Source organism: Dermacentor albipictus, chromosome 7 (genome assembly GCF_038994185.2).
Source record: "Dermacentor albipictus isolate Rhodes 1998 colony chromosome 7, USDA_Dalb.pri_finalv2, whole genome shotgun sequence".
Classification (NCBI taxonomy): domain Eukaryota; kingdom Metazoa; phylum Arthropoda; class Arachnida; order Ixodida; family Ixodidae; genus Dermacentor; species Dermacentor albipictus.
The window spans coordinates 29481552-29505055 of NC_091827.1; the positions used below are offsets into that span (position 1 = coordinate 29481552).

General features: G+C 48.3%; 1 protein-coding gene across 1 annotated transcript; it reads left to right on the plus strand.

The window, feature by feature from the left end:
• The first annotated feature begins 1311 nt into the window (after positions 1-1311).
• Positions 1312-23078, plus strand: LOC139047365 (uncharacterized). Its single transcript, XM_070521189.1, has 6 exons — positions 1312-1474; positions 13471-13624; positions 14453-14540; positions 16309-16438; positions 17158-17252; positions 22592-23078. Exons 1-6 carry the CDS (start codon positions 1360-1362, stop codon positions 22646-22648), a joined length of 639 nt encoding a protein of 212 aa, XP_070377290.1. The 5' UTR covers positions 1312-1359; the 3' UTR covers positions 22649-23078.
• The last annotated feature ends 426 nt before the right edge of the window (positions 23079-23504 follow it).

The window sequence follows — 23504 nt, forward strand, 5'->3', positions numbered from 1 at the left end:
GAATCGTTCCCAGGAGTCGTGCATAAGATACCATGCGCTGATTTCCATCAAGTATATGTTGGCAAAACATGGAAGTTCTCCGGACAGCTCAAGGACCACAAACGTGACGTAAGAAATAACAGTCTCACGACCAACGCCACTGCCGAGCATGCGCAAGAACACGGTCACAAGATTAATTCGGACAATGACAGTTCTGTCGCCAAAGGAAAGAACATGTCATCTCGGCGGCTGCTGGAATGGCTCATCATTCAGTCGACGTCAGCTACGATGAACCGGACAGCAGAGACTACACCTGCCGTTTAAGCACGCTCGTTACGTCACGTGCTGGCTATATAAGTGACGACGATTTCCTGTCCAACTCATGGTATCTTCGACTGGTCGCCTGTATGCCCCGAAGCAGAGTCGGGTAGATCGGTCATTTCCAGAGCTCAGAGGTAAGGGGACAAGCGCTCAAGCCGAACGTGCGACTCGCTCTCGGAGGATGAAATTGCCGATGCGAAACCACGTAACTACTGCCAACGTCCGATGATTCGCCTATCCAAAGCTCCCGGCACTGCCAGAAAAACCGGCAGACGTGCCGGCGGAACGAGCGTTCGTCGAGACGCCAGCATGCAGCGGCCTAGGTTGCCAAGGTTACGGTGGGCCGTCGCCAACAGCAGCGACGCGGCGCTGCGATGACGTTTCAATCTCGATGACTGCTCTGACGACAGGGCTCGGAGCGCCTCAGAGCGCTCCAAGATAGAGGAGAGCAATCGAGAAGAACCAGCCGAACGCAGGGTGCGCACCCTCTTTCAACCAGCCGAAGACAACGCCGCTCGCCAGAGCGCTCCAGAGTGCTCAGAAACGACCAGCCGAAGATAGCATCAGAGAACGAGGAACCCGTATACGCGGCTCCAAAACGTCGGGATAATTCATCATACTTAGTCAGTGACCGTGATTCTCTTCATTCCATGCCTGAGCAGACGAACTTTCGTCGAACCCTTGATTACAGCAAGGCAGAAGCGGTAATATGGCAGTGGGCGGAAAGCGGTGCTAGTTTCGGTTTGACAGTAAGGCGTCGCCAGTGGCAACCAAAGGAAAATTCAGTAACTTTTGCATATGTGGCTCTGTCTTTTCAATCTACATAGCAGTAAAGTGATGTAAATATGTGTGGAAGTAAAATGTGTTTTCAGCTATTTCGTTTTTCGGCGTCCTATGTCTTTGTTTAGTCGCTTCATTTGTTACGCCAATGAGCGGCGCTTTCGCTCTTATCGCTTCGTCTGCCATTCTGCTCGTCTGCTCCTCGCCGCTTTCTGTGCACCTCTCTTCGTATGCTCTGCAGTTAAAAATTTTCTTTCTGTGCTCGCGAACGTTCCGAAAATGTCGATCGGAAAAACTGACGAAGGGCCACAAGTCGTGTTGCGCGGCTGTGTGGTGTGGCAACTCGGGGGAGGAACAGCGGGGCGAAATTTTTCCGTTTCCCAGCGGACGAGAGGTAAGCACACTTTTTTTCTTTTCTGCAGTCGTTACGAAGAAACAAGTGCTAGCCTTCTCAAATCGGCTATACACCAGAACACCGTGAATTCAAAGGGCGCCGCCATATTGATGAGCGCCGGTCGCGCCATCTATCCCAAGCGCCGCGAAGTAGCAGGCCTGGGCTGCCACGCCGGGAGATGCGACCCGGCACGAAAGCGAAGCTTGGGCTTTTTAGCTGGGCGGAAGGCGTATTTCGCGTTTTTTTCTAACCTGTCATTTTCGCTGTCTGGATTCTATCAAACTTCAAGGCCTCATGCAAGTCCGCAATGGCCACACTGAGTGCTGTGCAGACTGCAGAACCGAATACATCGGGTAGGTTCGCTATTACGTTTGTACAAACCGCGCGCTATATGCTAGAACACGTGTGAGCTTTTTGGCACGTAACCTGTGAAGGAATTTACAGCACTGTGTTGGTGCCATATATTATTAAAGCACGCAGAACACTGTCATCTGCACTTTCAGTTTGGTCTTGTTTGTCATGGTCTCTACTGGGTTGGCCGCGTTTCGCAACCAACTGGCGAGGTCGTTAGACTGCCTGGTTAGCAGACGCCTGCCCTTCACCACCTGCACATTGAAAACAAAATAGATGTTATAGTAAGAAGGGCTGTAGTTCTTTCCCATGCCATCACTGTTGCGAAGATATAAAGTCCTCTCAAAATTAAATAGAAAATACACCAGGCCAATTGTATCCTGCAACCACTTAAGAGTACAACATTCAGAACAAAAGCCTACAGCACTCGAACAAGCAGCATATGATGCTAAACCTGCACTCATTGGAAAATGAGGTACTACAGTAGTTATAATGTTCAACTACATGTGCATTCAAAGCCCGTATAACAGGGCGAGCATGACAGATGCAGGTGTTGTACAGTTGCACAAACCATGACAGGGCACGTAAAATTACCATCCCTACTTAAAGCTGCATCATCAGGACCCCGTACAAGACAACAACCGCACCTGCATTCCAAGAAATTAGCCCCACCAACTGCAGCTACCTGGTACCAGACCTGTTTCGCTTGTGCGAGGCCATCGGATTGTTGGCGCTCCCTTAGAAAAGAAAACAGTAAAAAAAACTAGTGAGAACGATCAAAATTTTGTTACAAAATACAAGAATAATTAAGCACTTTATTTTCCTCGCCATATGAACGGAAATATTTTGCGCTTTGCCCCGCATAACAGCCCGCACGCAGTTTAGAGCTCAGGAGGCTCAAATGAATTCGTTACGAATGACACCTGCAACACCAGCTCGTAAAGGTAGGTGCGCTGCAAGAACACCTTCGGCGACGAGTAGTCGTCGTTTACGTTTTTGTGGACGCATGCTACGTGACGAGCAGACTTCGGTTTACTTTCACTAGCAGCAAGGCCTACAACTTGTCGTTCACGCTTAATGGTCATTCCGTGCACCAGCTGCAAGTATCGCTAACCGCAAACTCAACTGTTCCGCTTAACCGTCGGGAGCTCTGCCTGAATGAAAACACGAAAAGGCTTGCCTTTTTGTTATAGCCAAGGCGAAGCACCGGCGCGGGATTCTGCTCTGTAGGCTTGTTGCCCAGAAAGTGCTCGGAGCAAACCTGCGTGTTACACGTATTACGTTCGTAGGGCGCAAAGTTGAACGTGGCACCAAAATATACACAGATCGAATACTCACTCGTGCATTTTCACTGGGTTGGTAGTTCTTCCTATTCACTGCAGCTATCCACCGGTGGCGCAGCCTGGCATTCTTCGTTGCGGATGGAAATCGGCGCAGGCTGAAAACACCGCACCGGCACGATTCCCTACGTGCATGTGTTGTGCTCTTCGCAAACAGCGCTAAGCGACCTGCTCCTTTTCCGCTGGTTGTTTTGGCATCCAAACACGACGCAATGATGCCCAGATGACTTCTTCTACTTTGGATCCGTGTGAACGGGCACATTTCCGCACTTTGGAGCCCTAGAGCTGGCGCTTGCCATGTCTACCGGTCGCCGGCGAACACACTTTGGCAGCCCAGTACAAAACGGCGCCGGTCGATCGGGCAACCCGGGTGCGAGAGTATGCGTTCGGTTAGTCTGGGTGCGAGACTAGCGTGTTCTGGTCTATAGGACGAAACGAAAGATCTTCCGCGGTTGTTTTCTAGTGAATATCTTTTTTCGGTTCGGCGCGGCGCATTTTTCTGCGGTTTTGCAAGAACCTGAACCTATTAGTTGGCCGATTGATGCTACAGCTAACGCGCAGACGAAAATTCCGCTTCGGTATGTGTAAGCGGTTGCTCGTTATTTTCTCCACGAGAAGAAAACTTGCAATTTTTATTTGCCGAAGGTATTTGAATGCTTGCTGCACAAGCTTGTTAGGCAGGAGAGCATTCCGTGGACGCAGCTTTTTGTTGCGACATTGCCACGTTTGAATGTTCATGAACACGGCAGAAGCCTCCCCCCTCCAAGAAAGAAAAATTACGTAGCAGTTCACCGTTTGAGTTTTGAATTACAAGAAGTTCGAGTTACCTGCGCGGCGACCGAGGTGGCGCTGTAAACCGAGGGATCTTAAGCCCCTTAAACTTCGTAAAGTAGCGACACTCTCCTCCTCCGCCTTCACTCCTCCTCGTTTCTCCTCTCTTTCACGCTCCCTCCTCGACCGTGGCGCCGCCTAAAGCCCCTGCATCCCCGCGCGCCACCGCTGCTTTGGTCGGCGGAAACAACGTTTATAGATCTACAAACGTTGGGCGGAAACGTGTATGGAGGGGCTTTAGCGCCGCCTACACTGTTCGAGCGTAGCAACGGCGCCAACATGCTCTCCTCGCCACTCCGTAGACGCTTCTCGAGCAAAAATGGCGCTGATGCGCGGCGCGAGGGCCCACGTGATCATGCAGGGCCGCACGTCGGATCGGACGCCGAATTGTACCGTGTGTCTGCTGCTTTATATTTAGGGATACTTGAAGAGAACACCACAGTGTCCAAAAAGTAATCCGGAGTCCGCCACTACGGCGTGCCTCATAATCCGAGTGTGGTTTTGGCACGTATACAGCCCCATAATCCAATTCAAGTTTAGTACTTCTGCCACAATGCGATGTGCCATGTGAGGCAATGACAACGCTCAGCCCTTTCAGAGGTTATGAAGTATAGCGATCAACAACGCCTGAAGCAAACACCTCTCCCCGTGTGTTCTGTGTACTACGCATGCAGACAAACAGCAGTGGTGCACGCAAGGTAACGTTTGACATCAACTGACCACTCTGGTGTTAGCTTATATAAAATAAACGTTGAAGGGATTAAGCTTTAGCCGTCAACATCACCGCTAACTATCGTCAAGCAAGTGATCGAGCACGGAAAGCTTTGCGTACATCGATTCCCATAGTGCGTGGGATCTGCGTAATTTTTTTTTTCTCGCGCAATGCATTGTGGGTCGGCGCGACCAACGCGCGCATATGGAGCCAGAGCCATCTCGACGTCGGGCGCGTTGGCCGCGTCCGGTTACGTTGGCTGCGCCAGTGCCAACATGATGTTATAGCGTGCGCGCGCACTCAGGCTAGGTCGGAATACATACGCGCCTTAAACTGTGGCGCGCTTTCGCGTCGCGCTGGACTATATCCGGGTGACTTTCTCAAGTGAGCGCATCTATGTCCGGCCACGTAATTGAGAACTGCGATAGAGAGCGAGATCGTCGCTAGCAAGCGGCCAAAAAAACCTAAGCGCCGTTCACTTTGCCTGCGCGGTACGTTTGCCCGCATCGCATTGCCGCCGTCCGGCGTAAGCACCACATAGGGCGCCGTTCCTCGTTGACCTCTGAAGTTCCTGCCCCATATGTTAGCGCCGGTAGAATGTTACAAGTGTATACTTTTCAACAAAAGTGGTAAGCTTCCAGTCAGAATTTGGTAATGTCTGCCGTATGCACTCCAACGCATTTCTATTCATCTGTACATTTCCTTCTCAAGGTCAGGGTCGGCTGTGAGTAACAGACCTAGATAAGCGTTCTCTTTCACTGACTCAAAAGGTTGACTGGCGATCATGAATTCTTGTTCTCTTGCCAGGCTATTCAACATTAATTAACTTTGTCTTCTGCATGCAACCCTACTCTTACTTTTCGGTTAAGGACCTCAATAATTTGTTACAATTTATCGCCAGTCTTGCTGAACAGGACAGTGTCATCTGCAAACCGAAGGTTGTTGAGATATTCGCGGCTGACCCTCATCCCTAAGCCTTCCCAGTCTGAAAGCTTGAATTCATATTCTAAACACGCAGTGAGTTGCATTGGAGGGAATTGGTCTTTTTGCCTGACTCCTTTCTTGATACGTACTTTTCTACTTTTCTTTTCTACCAAGGCGTAGCTGTGAAATCTTTGTATATATTTCCCACGATATTCACGTATGCCTCTGCACCCCTTGATTACGCAATGCCTCCACGACTGCTGGTATCTATACTCAATCAAATACCTTCCCGTAATTTATGAAAGCCATACGGAGGGGTTGATTGTACTCCGCAGATTTCTCAGTTACTCGACTGATCACATAGATGTGGTTCGTTGTAGAATATCACTTCCTGATGCAAGTTTCTTCTCTGGTTCATTGAAGTGTTGCCCTGATTATTTTGGAAATTATCTTCTCGGTGAATATTTTATACAGCACTGAAAGCAAGCTAATCGGCCTATAATTATCGAATTCTTTAACATGTATACGCATCGTGCAACTGACGGCCGTCTACTCCGAACCAACGTCACTTGCACTTCGCTCCTGCAAGAGACAGGACGTACGTCGAGTGATCTCCTGAACTTTGCGATGCGGTGAACGCGGTTCAAATCATGGACCCGGGACGTCGAAGAGGTGCGACGTAATGCATTTCTTTCGCATTGACATCATACGTGCATTGACAACCATACATTGTCAATGCATCCCCGCAGGGGCGTCTGCGCAAGCAGGCGTTTGGTGTGTTGCGACACCACGGACCCGAGCACACGAGGGTTGGACCCTCCCGCGTGTAGCCGTGCGCGGCTTAGCCGTGTCCGGGGAAAGGGGGATCCTGGAGGTTGAGCCGATGCTGGGTGATCGGACCTTTAAGGCCCCCCGGCGGAGGCAACACACCTCTTTGGCCTCTGCTTCACGTAGACGGCACCCCCGGACTGACCCACCCGGGGGAAATCGGCAGTCGCCGTTTCCTGTCCTCCTCGCCAATCTTCGTCTTTCTCTCCCACTTTTACATCTTTCCTGTCTTCTCTTCACTTCTTATTACTTCTGTATTTCCTGGCGGCAAGGGTTAACCGTGTGTAATATATCCTGCCTTGGGTATATATATATTAGGTTATAGCGGCGATGCATGGCTGGCGTCTGCAGGTAATCTTCCAACCTTGTAGCGTCCCCTTGTTGGGCTCGGTGGTGGGTGGCCACCATCGCCGCCGAATTTCCCAGCTCTATATGGCAAATAACTTTCCTCCGCTACCTGATCGCTCCCTGAAGAGGGGGCGCACCGATGAAACATTCACTTTCTTCATGCAGCCAAAACAATCTTTCCCAAAGTACCACGTTGTACATAGTCAGCACGATAAGAAAACCGTCAGAATGATCTCACCTTTTGTTGTAGCGAAATCTCTCACTGAAGCAATTGGCCCAGGCTATAAAGTAACGAAGATGGGAAGTGGCGATCTTCTTCTCGAACTCCGCGACAAAGTGCAGTATGACAAACTGTCGAAAGTTGTAGCATTTGGGGAAATTCCCGTCTCAGTGGGCCCACACAGATCAATGAACACAGTGCGCGGGGTCGTCTCAGAAGATGACCTCCTCGAACTGAGCGAAAGCGAACTGCTTGAAGGATGGCAAGACCAAAACGTAGTCAAAGTTCAAAGAATAACATTGAGGCGAGATGACAAGCAAATACCTACCAAACACATAATCATTACTTTCGGAACCTGCAACCTACCTGAAACAATAGAAACCGGTTACTGTAAGCTTCGCGTGAGACCGTATATCCCAAATCCACGTCGATGCTTCAAGTGTCAGCGCTTTGGGCATGGGTCACAGAACTGCAGAGGACGTGCTACTTGTGCCAAGTGTAGTTCTTCTGAACACGCTTCGGACATCTGTACATCAACAAACCACTGTGCCAACTGTGAAGGAGACCACCCTGCCTACTCTCGATCATGCCCTACATGGAAAAAAGAGAAACAAATCATAGAACTGAAAGTAAAACTGAATCTGTCATTTCCAGAGGCACGTAAGCGTTTCGCACTCCAAAATCAGTCCAGTCCTTCCTACACCGATGTGGCGCGCCGGGGGGCAGCGCTACATCTTCAGGCGGCCGCGCAAGTCACACGGAATGTGACGGCGGTTACGCCATCAGCCCCCCAGGCGGGAGCAGCCACGGCTCTTCCGCCCCCTACGACGAAGGGCCAGCAGACCTCCGAGCCTGCCGGTCCCAGGGCCACTGCTCGCGCAGACAGGCCTGAAAAACCCCCGCGCGTGCCCGCTGAGCGGGCGTCATCCAGCGCCTCTGACGAGGCGATGGATGTAACGAAAACTTCTCCGGCGTCTCAGACGCCGAAGGCACGGCGTTGCTCCCTGGAGCGCGCCAACAAAAAAGAAATACCCCGCATCAAGGGGCCTGAAAAGGTCCCTTGAACCAACCTAAGTGATATCTCTTGACACACAGCACATAAACACAAACAAGATGGATACACAAATATTACACTGGAACGTGAGAGGCCTGATCCACAACCTCGATGATATCAAAGAACTCTTACACAAATACAACCCAAAGGTGCTGTGTGTTCAGGAGACACATCTTAAATCGACACAAACAAACTTTCTTAGGCAATACGTTATTTTCCGTAAAGACCGAGATGATGTTGTTACATCGTCCGGTGGTGTCGCAATAATAGTCGAGAGAGGCGTTGCTTGTCGGCAACTGCAACTCCAAACTCCTCTTGAGGCAGTGGCTATCGAAGCAGTTCTATTCAATAAACTAGTTACCATCACGTCTGTATATATCCCCCCAAGTTATCAACTCTCTAGCGCAACATTTCAAAGCTTTATTGATGAGCTTCGTCACCCTTACATTGTCGTCGGTGACCTAAACGCGCATAGCACACTGTGGGGGGATTCGCGCTGTGATGCGAGAGGACGGCTTATAGAAAACATCCTATGCACTTCAAGTGCCTGCTTGCTTAACAAGAAAAAGCCAACATTTTACAGCCCTACACATAGAACATTTTCTTCGATAGACCTAAGCATAGCGTCTAGTACAATTGTGCCATATCTCCAGTGGGATGTCATTAATAATCCTTATGGCAGTGATCACTTCCCCATCGTACTAAACCTTAAAAAACAAGGTGATTGTCATGCACATCTTCCTCGATGGAAAGTCGACTCAGCCGACTGGACAAAGTTTCGCGAACTAACGCAGCTGCCCTGGAATGATATCTCTGAACTTAGCTTAGACGACGCAGTAGCGTACATAACAGCATGCATTATTGAGGCTGCATCGGTATGCATTCCCCAAACAAATGGTTCGCCCTCGAAACGACGTATCCCATGGTGGAATGAGGAGTGTAGGGAAGCCAGGAAAAAGCAAAACAAGGCTTGGAACCTCCTCCGTAACTCACGAACCACAGAAAATCTGATTAATTTCAAGGCGATCAAGTCGCAAGGTAGAAGAACGCGCCGCCGCGCTAAACGCGAAAGTTGGAAAAACTACATAAACAGCATTAACTCGTATACAGACGAACGAAAAGCCTGGAGCAGGGTTAACAAAATAAAAGGCCGCGAAACTCACCCCTTACCTTTATTGAATACACGAGGAGAGACTCTGGAGGATCAGGCAGATTGCCTAGGAGCACATTTCGAGCACATTTCTAGTGCAGCCCATTACACAGAAACATTCCTAAAATACCAGCGACTAGCAGAACAGCTGCATTTGGGTCGGAAAAGCACATCAAATGAACCATACAATCGTCCATTTAGTATGGCTGAGTTCCAGGCCTCACTGAACTGTTGCAACAAGTCCGCTCCAGGAAGTGACAGAATAGTGTATGAGATGATCAGACACTTACACCCTGAAACCCAAGAAACACTACTGTCACTCTTCAATTCCATGTTCTCTGCCGGCTACATTCCTTCTGCCTGGAAAGAAGCAATCGTGATTCCTATCCTCAAAGAGGGCAAGGACCCTTCCTCATGCAACAGTTACAGGCCCATAGCTCTGACTAGTTGTCTATGCAAACTGTTTGAGAAAATGATTAACCGTCGCCTCATCCATTTTCTTGAGAGCAACAAGATACTCGATCCATTTCAGTGTGGTTTTCGGGAGGGTAGATCCACAACAGATCACCTTGTCCGCATCGAGACAAATATTCGAGATGCCTTTGTCCACAAACAATTTTTTCTATCAGTATTTTTAGATATGGAAAAGGCATACGACACAACCTGGCGCTATGGAATCCTCCGTGACCTGTCTGAAATGGGAATTCGAGGCAACTTGCTGAACGTGATTCAGAGTTACCTCTCCAATCGCACGTTCCGTGTTAGAGTTGGTAACGTCTTGTCTCGTCCATTTACGCAAGAGGCTGGTGTTCCGCAAGGTGGTGTGCTGAGCTGCACTCTTTTTATTGTCAAAATGAACTCGATCCAGACTGCCATACCACGTACTATGTTTTATTCTGTATATGTGGATGACATCCAGATAGCTTTCAAATCATGTAACCTAAGCATCTGCGAGCGGCAAGTACAGCTTTGCATAAATAAATTATGTATGTGGGCGGACAAAAACGGTTTCAAGCTAAACCCACAAAAAAGTACATGCGTCCTGTTTTCTAACAAGAGAGGTATACTTGCCGACCCCGCAATAGACCTAAATGGAGAGCGGCTATCTGTGAGCCATGAACACAAATTTCTGGGAATCCTTTTAGACAGTAAGCTGACTTTTGTGCCACACTTGAAGTATCTGAAATCAAAGTGCCTCAAGACTATGAATCTGCTGAAGCTCTTGTCACGCACATCTTGGGGAAGCGACAGGCGGTGCCTTTTAAAACTTTACAAAAGTCTAATATTAACACGGCTAGACTATGGAGCAATAGTTTATAATTCTGCTGCACCTAGCGCTTTGAAAATGCTAGATCCTATTCACCACTTAGGCATCCGCCTTGCTACAGGTGCCTTTAGGACTAGCCCTGTGCAAAGCCTCTACGTCGAATCAAACGTATGGTCATTGCACTACCAAAGGACATATTTAACTTTCTCCTACGCCCTGAAAGTTAGCTCAGATGTTAAACATCCTTGCCATTCCACTATCTGCGACTTGTCCACTGCTAGGCTGTTTCGTACCCGCCCGGCCACTAGGCCTCCTCTGTCCCTCCGGTTGGAAGCACTCTCAGAAAACACAGTGGTCCCTCTTTTACACAATGTCCTAATGCCTCCTACAAGGCTTCCACCGCCTTGGGAGTGGCAGACTATAAGATGTGACATCTCCTTCTTAGAAATATCGAAACAAGCACCTGAGGCTCACATACAATCGCATTTTCTAGAACTTAAAGAGAAGTATTCCTGTGACGAATATTACACTGATGCTTCAAAGTCTCCTGCTGGTGTTGCTTACGCAGCTCTCGGACCCTCATTTTCAACATCTGGGCCACTAAACCCACACACCAGTATTTTTACGGCAGAAGCATATGGTATACTTTCGGCGATTAAACACATAAGGCGCAGAAATGTCGCTAAGGCTGTTGTCTTTACAGACTCACTAAGTGTCGTGAGAGCCCTGATTAGCTTACGAAAGCATAAGAATCCCGTTTTGAAAGAGCTGTATAGTTTGTTGTGCTCCGCATATATCTGCAACCAAGTGATTATCCTATGCTGGGTACCTGATCATAAAGGTATAAAAGGCAACGTAGCTGCTGACGAAAACGCTACGGCAGTGAGTTTTAGCGACACAGATGGGAACATCCCCATTCCTGCCACAGACCTCAAGCCCTTTCTGCGCCATAAATTGAGGAAACATTGGCAAGCAGAGTGGGATACACAAACATTGAATAAGTTACATATTATAAAACCAAGATTGCGGAATTGGATAAGTGAAAAAACAGCACGGCACAAAGAAGTACTTCTTTGCCGATTAAGAATAGGACACACTTACAGTACTCACTCCTACCTCTTGACTGGCGGGAACCCTCCTACTTGTAGTAGGTGCGGCGATGGCCTGACAGTCATCCATGTTCTTATCCAGTGCCCTGCAATAGAAACGGAGAGGAAAAAGTATTTCCCTTCTGCATATCGCGAAAATATACCTCTCCACCCTGCTTTTTTTCTTAGTGACGAACCGTTTTTCAAACTGCAAGCAGTCTTAGATTTTTTAGACGAAACTGACATCCTGAAAATCATTTGGCCAGGTAATTTTTAGCACGTGACTAACAGCCCTGCATTCAAGGGCTCTCTTAAAACTCTGGTGTCAGTGTTGTTTTATTGCACAATGTTTTAACGACCACCCATTGCCATAGCCCACATCGCTGCCTAGTCACCGTCATTATTTTAGCAACTATATATTCTACGCCACTTACAGCTACAAATTTTAGGCCCTTTTACAGCCGCATCACATCTACCATGATGAGTTCATTGTGCATGTCATCCACAATACATCGTCAAAATTACCACCTGTCATGGCGCTCTTTGGCCAAACCTGGCCCTTGCGCCATAAAACACCACACATCATCATCACATTGTCAATGCATGTATGATTTTCCCTTTCCAGGGAAAAGGGGCCATCGCGATGCCTTTATCTTGAGTCGCTCGTAATTCAGACTACGCCGAACACTCTGAACAGGAGCGATGGCAATCCGCGGTCAGTGTATGCGCGCTGCCTGCGTCACGTGTTCAGGACTATTTAAACGAGCCGTTCGAACGCCTTTGTTTCTTTTACCTGTGAACAAGGCTCCCGTGTGGGAGCCGGAACGTCTTCTTTTCTTTTAAATTTTACTTTGGTCGGCTTAGTGCCCCGGGTTTTGTCTACCTTTTCACCATGTGTCATCCCGACCAGACGGGCTTCCGTCAAACACTGAACTTCACCGTACATTTCGTCATTTCCTTTGTGTTGTTTCTCGTTCTTCCTGTACTTCTTGCCCAGGCTCGGGCTTAAATCTATAATGTTTTTTTTATGTTTTGTTTTTCATTTGCGCGACGTGTGTAAGGAGGCGGGGGTGCTATTTTATTTAATTTTTGCTCTACGCGGTCGACTTGGACAAGTTCCTGAGAAAAGTGAATAAAGAAAGCCACCAAGGGTCAAAAAGTCCTCGCGGTGGGTGGCATTAACGCTCTGCACGTGGGTTGAAGCTACCGAGCAACCAACAAGAAGGGTTACTGACGTGCCCAACGCGGCACAGCACCACCAACCGACGTCGTGGAGCGATCCCTCAATCACCAACTGGGATCGGCAACAGCGTCTCCAGAGACACCAGCGCGACACCAACCCTCTAATGCATATGCATCTTTTGGTAGACGCGGATGCAGTTTTCTGCAAAACGACACGATATGCATGCAAATGGTGCTTTTGGCAGAACGCGCGTGTGGATTTCTACCAAACGACGTGAAAAGCATGCCTCTAGCACACGGTACGGGAGTGTGGGCACAGCCCGTCGATACCACACACAACCGGACCAACCGTCGAGCAGTGGGAGGCGGCCCAGCTGACAAGCCCGAGCCCTGAAGACCAGCAGCGTCTCGTGAGCAGGGCTAGCTAAAGCTATCGTTCTAGGCTCACGGCATCCTGCACTATAGGGACGCTGCCCACCCGGAACGACTACACCTTCTGCTCATTTCTTTTTTTACAAATAAAGTTTGTTCCTCCTCCTAAACGTCGACAAGAGCGCGCTATTCAACCTGCACTGTATATGGGAGCCGCGATAATTCTTCAATATTATTCGGTACCAATATTATTCGGTACCACAACATTGCAGCCTCGGGGACATCTTGCGTCTACAAAAGTCTTCGCGTTTCCTCTGTTACACGTGCAGCCTCGGCCTGCAAGAGGCAGTGGAGGAGCGTGCGGGACCGGTTCGTGCGCGAGGAGAGGCTGTCCAAGCTGCAGTCGGAGACCGAGGATGACCGCCTCGTCAAGTGGGGCCTCTACAAGCACCTCGGCTTCCTCGTCGGGGCCTACGAGACCCGGTAAGACGGGGAAGGGGAGAGAAATTTTTTGCCATGTTTAACACTCCTTTCGTCGCCTCACTCCTGCTAACGTGTATGCTAGTAGGCGTGATCGAATAGTAAAGTAGCGTGTATCGCTCGTTGAAGGAGCTAAGGGCATTAGCAGTATAGCACCGTAAATCGTTTTGTAAGAATTCAAACAAGGTGAGATTATAGGGAAATAATAAATTGCTTTGTCTAAATCGGGATGTAAGCTGCCGAAGGCGAGACGTACTTATCAAGGGCTGGTAACTGTCGCGCGTAAGTGACCGACATAGCTCCTCCGCATATTTGTCCAGGAACGTTCCGGATCGTCTGGGCAACAATTATACCGCTGTTCTCCTGCGCCAGGATCGCTCAAAAGAGCAACCGCTTGCATCAGACTTCCTCCCTCCAGACAGCAAGAACTGTTCTCGTACGTTGCAGTATTCGAAAGAAACGAACATTCGGCAACTTCGAACAGTGGATTCTCGAATCGAAATGCAATGACTATGTGATTCGCATTTCGAAATAATTTAGAATATTCGCGCACCTCTACCTCGTCGTTTCGAACCACAGTGTCAAAGGAAGGACGCACATGGCAAACTAACCGCATTTTAAATATCGAAGTGAATATTAAGAAGAACCTTTATTTACGTTTGAGCCAACTCTGATTACTCCATTATGCAAGTATATTCAAAATGCGCAACTGCTCTCGTTATAGCGAACTCCTGCACCCTTCGAATGAAACGTGCTGCATTCAAGAGAAAGCGGGATTCCATAAACTGCAGGAAGCAGAATCATGTCTCACTCTTTCCCTTCAACTTGCAGGCAGAGCCTCAGCGATGCCGCGGGTTCCGAGAAGAAAGCCGTCGTCGGTGGCCCGCGGGGAACCTCGCAGGCCGTGCAGTCTGTGCAGGTAAGTCATGCTGGCTCCGTTGCAGTTGCGTAACACGTGACCAGAGAGGTTTTCTATAGCCTGTGCGCATGCGCTATACGCATAACCGGTGGCGCCACCTTGTGACGTTGAGCTGAACCAGCATTCATCAAATCGTAGAGCTACGCGCGGACAATTCCAGGGTTCTTTTGACGACAGATTAGCCGCGTTTTAAATATGAACCCATTCCTTAACGCTGGACGCCGCAGTTGTGAGACAACCAAGTGTCCTGATATTAACATTTCATATCGGTTCTGCTCTATAAAGCGTCTTCTTTCTGTGTAGTACTAGTTCCAGTGTTGCTCGTGTATGCGGGCTCCTTAACATTCAGCTCACATATAAACTTTACAAGAGACTTCCCCGTTGCTCTATTAAGCTAGAGGGAGACTGCGTTCAGCAAGCTGGCATACATATGTTCGGACGCAGAGAGAAAGGAAAGCAAAGAGCTGCGACTCAGGGGGGTAGGGAAGAGCTGTGGGGTATTGGAAAGAAAAAAAAGCGAGAGAGGGCAACGGGTCTAAAATCCGCCCAATATTGCGTAGTGTTCTATGCGCTACCTTTTCGTAATGGCAATCATAAGGACCCTCGAAGCACGTTCACGCCGTGAGACCCACAACATGGAACCCGCATTATTCCTTACACAGACACAGAATGAGAGAGAGAGAGAGAGAGAGAGAGAGAGAGAGAGAGAGAATAATACACGTACTACATGACAACTCGAAAGCCTGTTTGTGGAAGTGGACAAAGGGAAGCGAGATTGGTCTAAGCGTGGCTCACGGTGGAAGTTTCGCATACGAAGCTCCAAGGTAGTTAAGTGTCTCCTTTTACCCATAACCTGTGGCCGAACATAGAACCCGAACGACAACACGGCATCAAGCCAGTGGTGTGAAGCCCTTACACAAGCATTACCACGTGAATGTATGTCAGTTTCACGTGGAAAGCAGCGTGAAAGACACAGCACAGCATGGAGAAGAACCACTAGACAGGCTTTAATTCGTGCTGTTTATATTCTCCACTTTGTGCTGTATCCTTGGCACTGAAAGATGAAAGAAGTCGTTGCGCAAACTGTACAACACGGACGCAGCAATAGCGCGCGACTAAGCGCGAGAACCAGTGCGTTACATGTGCGCCGCAACTTGTTTACTCGGCTCAACGAACGTGTGTGGAAAGCGATACACCAACCAGTCAGGCAGACGTAACAACGATAGATTGAGCGCAGCAGCAATGTGGCCAAGCTTGCCATCTCTGTAAATATTGCCTTTCATTGTAGACAGTGCAAATGTAACACCGTGTTTCCACAGCGTAAAACGCTCTTCAGGCACCCAGATAAAGCACCTAGGGGAGATATGAGCCTTTCAGATTGACAGCTAGAAAGGTAATTGCATAAGCAGCCCATTTCATAACCTCACAAGTAAACAAATTTACTTCTCTGGACTGTGCAAAAACGTTGAGATGTCTGAGCGATGAAAATGCCACGAGTGCTTCTTGTCATCTTTCGGAGGTGTAACGTGCCCATAGTCTTGTTCTTTATCTGCGTATAAAAGGCAAATGCGCGTCAATGTAAGTGCACGCAGTTAGCGCCAGGACTGTGCGCGCCTTCTGCTGTGTTCTTGTTTTGTCTCGTCACGTGTGTGGTAACGCAATCTTCGTATGGTCTGATTCGCGCTGCTTTCTTAACTGCAGGCAAAAGTGCTAGCTCGCCCAGTTGTGTCAATCCTGTGCAGACGTGTTTGTGCTCGCGCATGCGCAGCCAGTGCAGCTGCAAGCCGTCCAGCTGGTGCAGACCTCGGCAGGCGAACGGGACAAAGGGGCGGTCGTGGCCGCCGACTACGACGCGGGATCGGAGTGCGTCATCCTACACCCCGACGCCATCACGCAGAGTGAGTGTGTACGACGACTCTCTGCGACCAGTTGCATGTTAGGGATACGCACTGCCTTCAGTTCCATCCAAATTTAACTCTGAGCTAAGCGACGATGTAAAGTTCGAGCCGGCTGTAAATTTGGATGCGTACGGCACTGTATGGTTTAAGCATAGTCTTGCTGACAGCCTTTGTGAAGATTTACGCTAATTCGATCTAGACCGTCACACCACCAAAGAAACAGTCGTGGAGTGCGCTTCGAACACCGAAAGTTGATGTGAAAATCCAGGATGTAGGCGCAAACATGCCAGCCTAGCTGCCACATAGTGTTACGCCTTCATTTCTGTGTTTAATTAAGGTGGCTGCGTGGAAACACTCGCCTAATAAACGCGCGCATAACTTTGGTCTCAAAGTAAGAATTTTAATGCGAAGCATTGAGTACAGGCGCGGCCACTGCTGGTGGGAACACCGAGCCCGTAGAATCTCTCCGCGGAGTCTCTGTAATACTGTCTCTAATATTTGGTTCGCGGTAGTTTTTTTAAACAGTGCCTCCTTGTTTGGCGGCTTTGCGTGCGGAGTGGGAAATAAACTCTTGCGGGCCTCAATAGTATAGTGCTATAGTTCCTTCCGTGTCTTCATATGGTGGTCCTGTAAACTGTGCTTTCTGTCCCGGAAATTCGTTCCGCTTATAAACCGTTCAGGGGTTGACCTCCTGAATTAAACCCCACACACGTGTCCAGGTGTCCTCCTGTCAATGGTGAATATGCCATCTCCGGACGAAATCATCATCCCTGATCAACCGCCGTCGATAGACCTCGGGGACTCGACTAACTGCGTAAGTGGCACTCGTTTTTCATGTGGTGTCGGGCAGTGAGCCTTTGGCGTGGAATGAAGGCGAACATACCCTTTAGCTACGTCCTGGGTATTCCAGGGTTCTTTACGATTCTATGTGCCCACTCGGCAACGCCATATCAGAGTCCTTCCATGTTTTTTTCTGGTCACGAAACTGCCGCCTCAGTTTCATATAGCGCCAGCGCCCGCCGCTAGAGGCGCAACCGTGCATGAGAGGGCATGCGAACGCCGCTACCGCTGTGGTTGTGTGTGGGGCAGCCTCGGTATTCTAGCTTTCTCAACTTCCTCAACGATCGCTTTACTCTCACGTAACTATTTTTAACATTGAATATGATTAAATTACTGCCTGAGCGTGTCTTCTGCGATGATATGAGCGCACGGGACGAAAAAAAAAAGCCGCTCATAACATGGAGCTTGCGGCGGTCACAGACCGAAACAAAAACAAATCTGGAATTTTAAGAGCCAGAACCGCGATACGATTATGAGGCACGCCGTAGTGGGGGACTCGGGATTAGTTTTGACCACCTGGGATCCTTTAAAATGCACCTAAATTTAAATAAACGGGTGTTTTGCATTTCGCCCCTGTCGAAATGCGTCCGCCGTACACGGCCGGGCGGTCTCGGTCCGGATTGCTTCGTCATCACCGTTCGCCTCAACGCTTCGGTGGGCTCCGCTTTTTAATATTTGCCTTAAATTAAACACCGCGCATTCGCAACAAAACGCCAGTGGTCCCACTTATCACCAGATGAGTAAGCGCCAATTCTCCGTTGCGCATGGCGCCAGATTGTTCGCCGAGCACAGCTGTTCAGTTTCTGTTAAACAGTGGCAGAGAAGGACTCTGTGGGCAGTATCTTATAACGAGATCAAAAGAATGAAATTGCTATTGCAAAGGGCTGCTACCGTAGAATACTTAATGACAAAGAAAAGGGAACTGAGCTGCTCCATGCGCTTAAGATTTCTTGCGAAGCGATGCCATTTCTGAATAAGATTTAGGTAGAATTAATGCAAGACGAACTTCGCTACTAAATGTCTCCGGTGCGGCTTTTAACAACAGATTAAGGCGAACCTGAAGTGTTAGGACCTGCACAGTTGAATCTAGCTGTAATTAGGCAATTGCCTTAGCAAGCAGTCGTTCAGAAGCGTCAGTAAGCCCAGCACTTATTCACGCTGCTCGTGGTTTCGACGCAGAAACGACGAGACTAGGTATTTTGGTTCTTAATTCGCAACTATTTACTATATGTTAAAATGTTGCAATCACCGGTGCTGATATTCTTATCATAGTCGAAAAATGAACAAAAAAACACCTTTAAAATTAGATTAAGAAAAGAAATAAAACGTGTTGGTGCAAAAACAAAATACAAGCACGATCATTTATTTATCATGTAAAATAAGCGGAGGGAAATACAGATAGCACAGAGGCGTCCGGTCATAAATGGTCCACCATTCACAATGCAAGAAGTTTGTTAAAAGCATGACATAATACGCATAAATAAATAAGATCAAACGTGAGAGGTATGCATTGGGAGGCAGGAAACAAACACCAGCAAACGAATGGCAATAAGTACAGAATGCATAGTCGATTGTTTCTATAAACAAGCAAGTGTAAAGCATAAGCATTTCATAACACACGGCTAAAGAACTCTCAAACGAACACAAGTAGCCACATCACAAATACAGCAATATTTTTTTAAATGGCTTGTTAGAGATACCACCTTTCTACTTCTTCAGCTGTTACTTAAACATGCAAACAAAACTTGCTCAGCAAATCACAATACAAATGTAGCTAACGGTGTGCTGATAACCTTCTTACTCATAGCAGCTTATAGACTTAAAAGTACGTGCAATTGAAGAATTGTAGCCCACCAATAGCCAAGACTAAAGGACAATGGAAAATAAAACAATGCATATTATTCTGTTTTAACACTTGCATTTAAAGGAATTCTAATGCTATACCTTTATAGATGGTCGGGGTAAGGGCGCTATTGCTGTGAACTACTCTATCCTGGTATAACACAAATTGAGGTTGCAACAAAGCATAAAGCAAATGTGTTTTGTCATCAATGCCATGATCAGATCTCACAACACCCTTATTCTCCTTCATCATCAGCATTGCAATTTTTTGTAAGTGGTCACCTTTACACGATAATCGTGATACCTACTGCGTCCCTTTAACTGGTACCGCTTCAACTGGTTGGTTTCCTACCACCCCCTGCTGGACATGAAGCTCGCCCCTTCGCTGTGACGATGTCCGAGGCGTCAAAGTGTTTCGCGCACACACGTGTATACTTCGATTCGAAATTAAAACCGCCACTTCCCTGCCGCGGTTTGGGCCGCTTCCATTTCTCGCGCTGCTCCTTGTTATTAGGTAAACAGAACAACGACACCTTTTCGGTCGTGCCCTTGTTGCCAGAACGGCACCCAGGCACGCAACACGTGTTCGGCATCGTTGTCCCACCCCGCCACTTCAACCAAACAGCCCAACACTCGAAAAATAGCGCAGCACATGCACATAACGCACCCGATCACTCAGCTCGCCTCGCACTGCGCGCGCGTTTCGGTACGCGAACGATGCCCTCTGTGGCACAGTGGCGCCGCGTCGCGGCACCTTTGGGCAGCATCTCAACCTCTCCCATAGCGTGACGGCGGAGTTTCGTGACCAGAAAAACATGGAAGGACTCTGGCCATATGCTGCAGGTGCAGAAAACCAAGTGCTCTGATCCTAACATTTCGTATCGGTTCTGATCGTGTTATTGTTCTGAAAGTGTCGTCTTTTGTGCAGTATTGTAGTTCCGAGTATTGCCCGTACATGTATACATGTTCAAACATGCAGATCAGTTGAACATTTGCAGTCAAAACTTTGGCATAGCAAAGTTTCGAGACTGCGGACTTCGCAAAGACGACCCCCCCCCCCCCCCTTTATTTTATTGCCATGATGTAATAAGAGAGATTGACGCCTCTATGTGGCACTGGCTTCAGCTCGTCGCTTGTCAAAGAAAACTGTTTTCACCAAATTTTAACGAAAACGTGGCACAAAAGTACAAAAAGAAATAGTCAGCACGAAGTTCCCCCTTTTTTTTCGCAGTCTTAAAAGCCAAAGATCTAGTTTTATAAAGTACATGTGTGCATGTTTTTAGCAAATGCCGTGCACGACCCTATTCATACTGCACAACAACGGTACAAGGTTTAAAGCAGTGCCGGTACAAGGTTTGAGTGCCGAAAATTTATACCAGCAGCGAAGTAGAATGCAATTGGTTAATGCAATGTTAGTTTTTTTTTGTCTCTTTGAGCTCTGCGCCACCAGGTAGCTCCACCGTGCAGGCCGCTCACGTTTACGCCTCCGCCGCAACCCAGAATACCGGAAAAGCTAAACCGCTCATCTCCATTTTGTTTTCAGTAAAAAAAAAAAAAATGTGCTCCCAATTCTCAAGTGTGTGTATAGACCGTTTCATCGGGCGAGGGGGATAGGGCGCGCGAAGAGCCTTTCCTCCTCTCTGGCTTGGGCTATCCGGCGCGGCGCTGCTTGAAAGTATTGCTGACGCGTGCTGCGGAAAGATTTCTTGATGTTTTAGATCGTACTCTGTGAAATTTACGCCGTGTCCATTCATATATGGTCGTCAGGGAAGCCTTTCGGTGCATCGGTAACTACAGTAGGCGGAAATATCTCTTGGGGGCGCAAAAATGTGACGCGTTTTATCAGCCGCGGTGTATACGCACATTATCAGTCGCGGTGTGTGTATGTGTTGTGAACTATTTTGATTATATCGGTTTTAATTCAACAAAGAAAACCGGTGTCTCTGTATTAGCAGCATCAAATAGTAAATCTGCTCAATATCTGATCGCTTGGCGTAGGGAGTAAAACATAAAGCATAAGAGCGCATGCTCGTGCACGGCCAACCTAAGGCAACCACGAAACATCTAAGTGGCAGGCGCAATCAAATATTTGTGATGCACCGGCATCGTTCTCGCGCATTTCAAATCTAGTAGGCTTGAAATTACCATATGCCTACGGTAGCCTTCCTGCATGAGGCCGATGGCGCTGCTCAACACAGCGATCACTGCGGTTGGTGATCCAGCACGGTACATATGTAAGCTGTGCGCTTCGGCATTGACTTTCTGGCCTGCATACAGCCATGATAATATATGAGGGATCGCATAAAAAGAATGCGATGCCTATTTTTGAGGACAAAATTTCCGTAATGCGTGTGAGTGCGTCGTAGAGAACGGAACGAACGCAACCGAAAAAGAAATTCGGTTATCATCCTCTTGCTAGAAAAAGCAAGAGAAAACGGGCTAACGCCGCAACAGGGCCTCGCATAGTCACACCGCACAACGTTTATAAATATATAACCGCTGATGCGGTATGCTTGGTACAAGCGGTATATAGAACAAAGATATATGTAATCCAGCACCTACCACTGCTTAGGACGCTCGCGCAGTTCGTAAACAGTCCCTGCTGGACAAGCGTAATTCAGACTGTAAGGTATGCTGCTATCACTTGCCAAAACAATTTTATTCAGGGGCGGAAACCTCATCCATCGAACCAAGTAGTCACGCAATGTAACCTGCAGCGAACAATTTGAACGCTTGTCAAACTATAACATCACAGCTCCTATCGTAGCAGAACGGTACCCACGCTCACGCTGTTACGATCGTCGTGTATGTTTCGTGGCTCCTAAACCGCAGCTTATAAATAGAGGGTAATACTGCAATAAGGTCACATTAGTCACTGGAACATTCAGAAATACACAATTAATCTCCGAGGCTGATTGTAGACTCGAATATGCGCGCGTACATCGCACTGCGTGTTCCGTCCACCTCAACGCCGGCAGAAATTCCGGCCATGACGCCTTAACCCACTTCAGCACGGCTCACAGAACCGTTTACCATGTAGAAGACGCACGTCATACTAAACAGGCCGCACGACGGCGAAAACAAACGCCAGAACCTGCCGCCGAGCGTATACCTGCCATGCAAAAGACCGCTTTCACCCAAGCCAGTATGGCGCTGCTCATAGGCGGCGCCACTGCGCTCACAATATGGCGGCGCCTATGAAAAAACGGTCTATATTTGTATCTTCTTCTAGAATCACTATTCGATAGCTTAGGTTTACTTAGCACGTCTTTAATTCTAGCATGTCCGGTATGCTGGTAAACGGGAGCATATTACCGGGTTAGTAGGGTGCGGCTTAAAGCCCCTCAATTTTCCAGAAGTAGCACCATTATATCTTTCGGCCACCCTGCTCTCCCCAACGTTTGCTCCAGCGCTCCCCCATTGGCACGTGTAAGTAGGCGCCGCGCTTTTTATATTTTTTTTTCTTTCCAGGGGCCTCCTACCGCCATTGTTGACCCTCCGCGACGAAAGTACGCGCAAACGGACTGATACAGTGTGTTAGCGGAACAAATCGAGTGTGTTAGGGACGAGAACTTAATTACGATGCCGTGCTGCTGCGCCTTCGGTTGCCGCAACCGACACAGCGACGGTAAAAGGCTTCTTTCTTTACCATACGACGAGCGCAACGCACAAAGAAGAAAAGTGTGGATACATAGGATCGGGCGGGCTGACTTCGAGGAAGTGGCAAGAAACGCAGGGCTTTGTGAAGTGCCACGGTTCCTCACATCAATTGAGCCTAGTTCACGCCTGCCTCTTCGAAAAAGTATGTGTTCGTGCTGTGCGTACTTTTAGCGCGTTAAAGTTCACTTGTTTTTGAATGTGCTCTCTTTGTTTCGTGTAGTTTCGTCTTGCGGCGAAGGCGTACGCATCTGCAGCTGGCCTGTGACATAAAAGCGGCTTTATTCGTGCGATATCTTGAGCTCCACCAGAAATTAGCACATTCTGGACACTCTTGCGTGGCTCACTATGACTTACGGATGCAGTCGTTTAGCTTCGAATGTGCGCCCTCATGTATTGAATTGGTCTGTCGTGATTAACGCTTTTAACATCCCGAAGCGACTAAAGCTATGAGGGAGGTCGTAGTGGATGGCTCCGGATAACTTTATTTGGGTCGCCGGGGGATGTTTAACGTGCACTTTGATCGTAGTCGTACGTGGGCCGGTAAATTCCTCGTTGCGTTTCGTAATTCTTGCGCGGGTGCGGTATCGCTGCGCCAGAAGTTGGCGCCTCGGCGTGATTCTATTTCTTTGTTAGATTTTATTTAGTAGTTGTAACAACGCCTCATTATTTCGTATTATTGACGGTGCCTCCAGGGCACCAAATCGGCAACGGGAACACTTGTAAT